The 8891-nt window shown below is 38.8% G+C and overlaps 1 protein-coding gene across 4 annotated transcripts in view; it reads right to left on the reverse strand.

Annotated features, from left to right (window-relative positions):
• Positions 1–8891, reverse strand: part of FYB1 (FYN binding protein 1) — a 154614-nt gene that overhangs the window by 41277 nt on the left and 104446 nt on the right. For all 4 annotated transcript variants that reach the window (XM_059417033.1, XM_059417035.1, XM_059417032.1 and 1 more), the window contains exon 3: positions 7927–8083. In XM_059417033.1, coding sequence (XP_059273016.1) covers positions 7927–8083 — 157 coding nt within the window. The remainder of the gene's footprint in view (positions 1–7926; positions 8084–8891) is intronic.

The following is an 8891-nucleotide window of genomic DNA, read 5'->3' on the forward strand; positions in this document are numbered from 1 at the left end:
CTCAAACCCCTCAGATTGTTTTTCAGAGTCCATAGTCTCTCATGGTTCACCTCCCCTTCCAATTTCCCTCAACTCCCTTCTCCTCTCCATCTCCCCATGTCCTCCATGTTATTTCTTATGTTCCACAAATAAGTGAAACCATATGATAATTGACTCTCTCTGCTTGACTGATTTCATCAGCATTAATCTCTTCCAGTCCCTTCCATGTTGCTACAACAGTTGGGTATTCATCCTTTCTGATGGAGGCATAAAACTCTATAGTGTATATGGACCACATCTTCCTTATTCATTCCTATATCCTCTTATATCATTTTTTGGTATCATCTTTTTTTCACATATTAATATTGACTCACTCCCTGAACACTCTGTTTCTTCTTCCTCCATGCCTAGCCCACTGTGTTTTCCTTCCCTAGAATCATCTTTCTCCTGATCACATCCCGTTTGTGACCCTTCTTAATCTTTAAGCCTCTCCTGAAACACTCCGTTCTCTGTGAAGTCATCTCCAACGCCCCAGGCCCACGCAGTTGCTGCTTCTATGTGTCATAGTTTGCTCCATTATAGTGATTATTCTGTATCACTGTAATTACAGAGTAATTGCTCGCAGGGCTCCTTTCCTACTACGAGACTATGAGAAAGAGACTGTCACTTTGTTAGTTAATTTGTTATTATGACTGTCATTTTAAGAAAGCTATTAGGATAATTCCAGTCATGTATAGGGCTTTGATTTTTTTTTTTGATGAATTAATTATGTCCCAGCATAAGAAACTAAATTAACGTTTGTTGCTGAAGTGACTTGTTTATGGTCATTTTTGAAAAGAATGTTAGTCAAAAAGACTACCAGACTTGTAGTTTACTTCCTAAAACACTTAAAAAAAAAAAAGATTTTATTTATTTATTTGACAGAGAGAGATCACAAGTAGGCAGAGAGGCAGGCAGAGAGAGAGAGAGAGAGAGAAGCAGGCTCCCCGCTGAGCGAAGAGCCTGATGCAGGGCTTGATCTCAGGAACCTGAGATCATGACTTGAGCTGAAGGCAGAGGCTTAACCCACTGAGCCGTCCAGGCGCCCCTACTTCCTAAAACACTTGAAAGAATAAAAAATAATTGCAGAATGGAGAGTATCTGCATAGCACATACATACATATGTGGTTGCATGTTTATAAAAAAACATGTTTGTAGATAATGTTCGCATGCATACATTGATTCATGGACACAACATGAGAGCATATAAATCTTAGTTTACTTTTAAAACTCCGAATTCACCATATATAACATGAAAACATTCAATAAATATGAGGTGGTGTATGAATGATAGTGAAGAATAACAGGGAAAACATGAGGAAGAGAAATAGGTGAGCGTCATAATAAACTGAGATTAAACTGTCAGCAGTTATTAAACAAAAACAAAAATGTGTTGTAGGCATTGAGAAAAAGATATAGGCAAGCTATGAAACCAATCACGCTTCACACAGACCTAAGCAGAGGGAGCAGGTCAAGGAGAAGAAAAAGAAGCTTATCAGTTGTGAGAACAGGGTGCCTGCTTAGGAGGACTTTTCACCAGTTCTTTGTTTTTACACGGTGGTGTGCAGAATTACATAGGGAAGGCGAACTCAACTCAATATTACGACTGCCATTTTTAGAAAGCTATTAGAGCTCTGTTTCCTGACTTTTTAGGATGTAAAGCTGTTGACCTTTATATCTTCTTTGTTATTTATAACTTTAACTGTCGGGGTTGTATTTTGTTTTTGTTTTATAAAGAAGAAGGGTGGGGATGCCTGGGTGGCTCAGTTAATTAAGCAGCTGCCTTTGGCTCAGGTCATGATTCCAGCGTCCTGGAATCCCACATCAGGCTCCTTGCTTGTCAGGGAGCCTGCTTCTCCCTCTGCCTCTGCTGCCATTTGGCCTGCCTCTCTCTCTCTCTCTCTCTCTCTGGCAAGTAAATAAGTAAAATCTTTAAAAAAAAATTTAAAAAAAAATTAAAGTAGAAGGGCAGATCTAAGCGTCCCATGAAACTTGGTTCTATACCTGCTGTTGCTGAGAATAGAATCTTATGACTTTTCTGTGAACTTTTCTCGGGAACATGTCTTCCTGTATTGAATGCAGGAGGACCTATAAAACTCGTTTCAGCCAATATTTTTCCAAATGGAGTTAGGTAAGGCCACTCAGGAGTGCGCATCAGATAGGGCAGGTCTCAAATTCCAGACAACGTTAAGCACTTCTAATGAATAAGAACATTATAATGGTTAATTCTTACTTTTCCTCTAATTTGAGAGCCCCCCAGAATCTGAAGCTGACTATGAATGACCTCATGGTAAGACCTGTTCCACTTTTCCCTTTTCCAACCTTAGTCATTTCCCAGTATTTATTATTTCTTATTACTTCACTTTTCCTGTCTCGTTACTATTAATAACCATGGAGTTTGTTTCGTACACCAAAATATTCAACCATTGGTTCTGTTTTCCTTTGAAAAATCAGTTATATGGATAAAATTATAATTAATTTTTAAAGGTGGTGCCAAGAAACGTGTTACACAGAGAAGGATGTTGATCTCAACACTAATAGTGATAAACTCTTCTCTTCGACGCGTTTCAGTTTCGCTTCCGATGTCTGATGTCTTGAGTAACACAGCAGAAAACGTTAACTAGTGACTTCTGACCACTAGGTGGGGAACCAGTACAATTTAAAATAAAAGAACTCTGGCCTCAGCCACTTTACTTTAAGAGGGTTATTATTTCTAATTCTCCTCGGCCTCCAACCTTTTACCTTCTTAAGGCATCTTGATCTGAATGATGTCATTACATCTGACTTCTGGGGAGGCCACCCTATCTCCTGAAATTCCTTCCCTGATACCAATTAAAAATTCACTTTCTTGCCACAAGCAATACAGACTCTACACCCTCAGGAAGACTGTAAACCTGTCAGTTATTTATTCCTTTGGGAAGCCAGTCCGGCACCTGATCACGACTTCCCACTCACTCTAGTCCTTGTTGCAGGAATTATCCCCCCCCACCATTATAATTTTCCCTTCTTCACTGGGTTTCTCTCCCCGGCGTACAAACATAGTGTTATTTCTCCCATCTTTAAAAAAACAAAATCTCTATTCCATTTTTCCCCCAGTTACTGCCCGCACTTCTCCGAAGAGTTGTCTATAATCACTTTTTCCCATTCTTCTCATTTCCTGCTCCTCTAATGCTGTTTCAGTCAGACTTACTTCCCAAGCCCAGGAATTCTCACCCCCATGACCTCCACATGACCACCCTCGTGACCTCTTTTATTTGGCCTTCAGTAGCATCGGACACAGTTATCACTACCTTTTCCTGAGGAATACGATCTTTCCTTGGCTTCCAGGACACCACGCTCTTATTTTCTTCCTATTTTATTGCTTGTTCCTTTTTACTCTTCTTTGTTCATTTTTCTTCTCCCAGGCCTCGTAGAGTTGGAGTACCCCAGGGCTTGGTTCTTCTTTCTAGTTATACTCACTTCCTTGGTGATTGTAATAGTTTCGTGATTCTAAGTGGAGAATAGAGGCCTCTGACTCCCAAATTCATACGTTAAAACCAGAACTCTCTCCCAGACTCTTCACTCCTGATACCCAATTGCTGCCTCAATATCCCCACTTAGATGTTTAAAAGACATCTCAGGCTTAACATAGCCATGTCTTCCTGATCTTCTCTAGCCCCAAATTTGCTCACCGTCATCCTCTCCCATTTCAGTTGAAGGAAACATCATCCTTATGTTATAGTCGCTCAAGTCAGAAGCCCTGGAGCCATCTTTGATCTCTGTTTCTCTTCATACCTCAAATCCAAATTCTGTTGTCCCTACCTTCAAAGTATATTCAGAGTCTGGATGCTTCTCTTCACCTCCACTGCCACCATCTTGGTTAGAGCCACCTGTATACCATGTTTGCATTTCTGCGTCATCTCCCTGACTAGTTTCCCTGTTTCAATATTTGCCTACTGTCTCTTTTATGTAGCTGTTAGGGTGATCTCGATAAAACATAAGTCATAACATCACTGCTGTGCTCAACCTTTTTTTAGTGGCTACCATTTCACTGAGGAGTCACCGTCTCGACTATGACCGGCAAGACCCTGTGTGAGCTGAATGTTTTCCTGCTATTCCTTCCCTTGCTCACTCTACTCCGGTAGCTGTTACCCCATTTCTAGTCCTTGAACCTTCTAGGCATTTGTTCTGTCTGTTCTCTCTGCCCCGGAATGGTCTTGCTTAAAACATCTGCAACCTTAACTCCCTCACTTCCGTGTGTCTTCTTAAGTACAACTGCCTATAAAGGGTGTTGCCCTCCCCTTTCTTAAAGCTGCAACACCCTGTCCCCAACCCCACCCTCCTACTACATCACCTAACTCTGCCCTCTTTTCTCCTACTTCGTATTTCCCGCTACACTCTCTTCCTTACCTGTTTATTATTTTTATTCATTGGGTCTCTTGCTCCCTGTTTTAGGTGGGCAAGGATCTTTATTTTGTTCACTGATATTTCCTGAACGACTATTACAACACAAAATAGTGGCTCAAAAACACAATTCTTGAGTGAATGTAAAAAAAAAAACAACAAAAAAAAAACTAGTAGAGCTGGATCTGAGAGTAGCCTCTGACCAGAGAGGGGAGGAAAGGCATTTGCAAGTTGGCAGAGGGAGCATGTGGAAAACACTCATGCGTGTGTTTTGAAGGGTGACGGCATGAGGATAAACACAGGAACACCCATATCTCACAATTGTGCTTAAAGTTTATTCCATAAATTTCCCTCTCACATGAAATATAAACTTTTGAGCCTGAATAATGAGTCATTTTGCTCTCGTTTCTATTTTGTGTCTTACATGGCTTCCCCTACTAGGGATAAAGTTTCTAATCTAGCTATTTCTTCATTTTGGAATTTACTTGAGCTTTCTGATGGGAGACTGCAAGTCTTTCACTATACACCACATTTTTACTTAAAAAAAAATTGTAGATGTCCCTTAGCTTTCATTTCCTCTTTTCTTTCCATCAGACAATTGACTTTCAGATTCTGTAATTATCGTCTATGCAATATAAAATTCAAGAAGACTCTTGTATCCTTTTATGTTCTTCTGAGAGTTTATACATTTTGTAGAGTCAGGAACTCTTAGGGGAATCTGACTTTCTAATTATGAGTCCTTAATAAGATGGAAATAGGGATGGGGTAAAGTGTATTACAGTTGGTGGATTTTGCCACTTTCTGATGAAAATAATGTTACAAGTAAGAGTTTGGGCCTAGCTGGTTGAAAGACCCTTTTCAACTTTGCAACAATTCACTGAAAAGCTGAGAAATTCACCAGCATCCTTATGAATGTGTATTACAGGTTATACATCTGTTCTTGAAATTCTTTCCTCCATCTAAAATTTTTTTATTTCCCACCATATTGTAATGGATTTTGGGGAGTAGGCTTGCAGAAAAGGGATAATACAGTAGGCCAAAGGTGCTAATTTTAGAAGACTCTGACACTAAGATTGCCCTTGGTTTACATCTGAGAACTCCACTTCTAAAAAATTCCCTACACTGATTTAAAGTTGACTAATTGATATGAATGCCTTGCTGTGCCCTAGACTGTATAAACCATACAACTTGTGGTGAAAACCTGCTTTCCTTCTAGAAGTCTGGTTTTTTGGTAGTGGTTACCCTGAAGATGCTTATGTGACCAACTCTCAATAAAAACTTGAACAAGCCCCCCTACAGGGCTTCCCTGGGAAGCAACATTACACATTTCCAGAGCCAGAGAAAGGAACATTCTCAGTGTGTTCCTTCTAGGCATAGAAGGACAGTGTCACTGTGATAAATCTTAGCCATGGTAACTAAACACTGGGTCCTGTGCGTCCTTTAAATGAATCCGCAAACATATGGTGGTCTTGGGGACTTCTCATATAGCAAGAATAGTGCCAAAAACTCCTCTCTACAGTTTCTTCAATCAAACAATGATCAGTCTTTATGTCTTATAAATTTTCAGGGATTCATGCTCAGAGTATTTATTAAAATCTCTCACTAGAATCATATAAGACAGAAGGCAGTAGCTTGGATAGGGTCACATAATAAAATTCAAAAGTACTAAGACCATGATCTGGTGGGTTAAATTTATCAGACTAGGAAAAAATTAGGGAAAAGAAACAAAATCTAATACATGTGAAAGCAAAACAGTTTATAGAAGTCAAGTGTATATAAGAACACATGTTAATTTATTATTTTAACTAAGCAAATATTTATTTAGCACTTACCTGTTAGTAAGCAGATGGCCTAAGCTCTTATTTGGTAGCAAGATATCATGGGGTATTAGAGTCTTTCAATTAGAATTCATAAAATCAAATGTCCGGAAGGGCACACAGTTAACATAAAGGTGGGATGCAGGCCACAAACAAGGTAATAGCCCCAAAGCTGCTCTAACATTTTCCAGTTTACTGCCTTTATACCTCAAATAAACACAGAAAATGAAACACAGTGGTGACTACCCATGACACATGTATTTTCGACGCTTGCTCTAAACTGTAATCATGATCAATAAAATAAAGCTGTCAACCAGGTTTTGATATTAATAGATTCTACTATATAGGTTATGGATATGAAGTACTTTCAATGTACAGATATTGTTATTAACAGATTCTCTTATATTGATTTTGGATATGAAGTACTTAAATATAAAGAACATCAGTCTGTTAGGGGATTGAAGTAAAGGAAAAATAAACTGCAGCTAAATATTTTGGGATATTGCTTATATCCACAAATAGGATACCCTATTTGTGGTAAAGAAGAATCATGCAAAGCAATTTTCTAAAAGAAGAAAGGGAAGACCTAGTCTAACTTGCCATAAGGATCTATACTTGCCATTATCCAATGTCTTTTTAAAATGACATTTATTCTTTTCCAATCTTCTGTCTGCTTTTTCCTAAACCAGCTGTTCTGGTAAATCATGGATAAAGAGCCCATGCATAACAACCCAAATAGTTTTGACATTTCTAAAAAGCACCATATAAGAAAAACAAGAGTGGGCTTGAATAAAAGTTTCCTAGTTTTTTAACACACAGCCAAAAGTCTGAAGATTGAGAGAAAACCTGCATTTTTTACTCAAGGAGGTTATTTAGCAGAGTAGTTAAAAGCACACATTTGCTTTGGACATAGACTGACATTGCCCCAAATTTCAACTCTACATTCTTGTATAATTGTGGGGAAGTCACTGTAAATTCCCATCTCTTCATCTGTGAAGTGATGAAAACATTTTTTACTTATATATGTAAAGTTCTAGCCTGTCATAAGTAGTCAGTAAAATATGGTGGTCGTGATGATGGTGGTCGTGGTAATAATGATGGTGGTGCTGTTGATGATGATAATGGTGGTGGTGGTGGTGATGGTGGTGATGATGATTTTGATGGGGATGGTGGTGATGGCAGTGAGGATGGTGGTGGTGATGATGATTATGATAATGGTAGTGACGGGGGTGAAGTTAGTGGCAGTGATGTTGATGACAGATGATGATAATGGTGGTGATGGTTGTGATGATTGTTGGTGTTGGTGACGATGATGACAATAGTAGTGGTGATGACAATGATGGTAGTGGTGGCGATGATGGTGGTGGTGATGATTATGATAATGGTAGTGGTGGTGGTGGCAGTGATGGTAATGGTGGAAGAGATGATTGCAGTGCTAACCTTAAGAATTCTTCAAGATTTTAAAAAGGCAGTGGAAATTTTCTTCAAATGAACTTCCAGGGGAAAAACCATTGTAAAAACAGTTAAACAATAGTTACTCAAGGATATGGGGGTTTAAGAGCAGCCTGTCCAGACATTCCTTCTCCTTCCATCTGCCCACATCTGTGGCCCCAGCAGTTTACCATGAAACTCCAGCATTCAGCCAAGCATAGTGTGAAAATCTATGGGAAGAGATTGACAAACAAATGGCAAGATAATCTTTACTTACTTTAGATCTAAGGGAGGTTTAATGTTTCTGGGAGGTAGACTTGGGACTGGCGGTTGTGTTGGGTGAGACGTTGGCAAAGGTGGTTGGCTGACTGGATGGGGTGGTGGCGGTGGTGGTAGGGAAGCAGTGGAGTAAGACGTCTGGCCTTTGCTGGTACCTAAGAAGCAGAGCAAAAAAATACCATGAATTAAGATAAATCTTTAAAACACAAAAGCTGGCTATTCCAAATATGTAGAAATGAAGATCTTAAATATAAAAATGTAAGCGTTTCATCCTAAGTTAATGTTTTAAAGAGTCTAATATTCTAAGTATCATAGAACATGACATTTAAAATGTTTTATTTTTTTCAGATTTATTGAGGGATAATTGACAAACAAAATTATAAAATAAGTATATAACACAATGATTTGATATAATATATTATATATATATATATATATAGAGAGAGAGAGAGAGAGAGAGAGAAAGAAAGGTTTTCCCTCCACTGAGTTAATCAACTCATACCCATCCATCACACATATTTATCTTTTTGAGGGCCAGAGGGTTCTAGTTCTAGTCGCTCAACAAATTTCAGCTATACAATACAGTATTTTTTTTTAAGAATTTATTTATTTATTTGACAGGAAGAGACACAGCAAGAGAGGGAACACAAGCAGGGAGAGTGAGAGAGGGAGAAGCAGGCCTCCCGCTGAGCAGGGAGCCCAACACAGCTTGATCCCAGGAGGCTGGGATCATGACCTGAGCTGAAGGCAGATGATTAACGACTGAGTCACCCAGGTGCCCCTTTACAATACAGTATTAACTATAGTCACCATGTTTTACTTTAGATCTTCAGATCTTATACATCTTATAACTGAAAGTTTAAAACCTTTTATCAACCTCTTCTTATTTTCTTCACCCTAGTCTCTGACAACCATCTTTCTACTCTTTGTTTCTATAAGTTGGACTTTTTTTTTTTTTTTTTT

The sequence above is a fragment of the Mustela nigripes genome, chromosome 12, assembly GCF_022355385.1.
Source record: "Mustela nigripes isolate SB6536 chromosome 12, MUSNIG.SB6536, whole genome shotgun sequence".
NCBI classification, from domain to species: Eukaryota; Metazoa; Chordata; class Mammalia; order Carnivora; family Mustelidae; genus Mustela; species Mustela nigripes.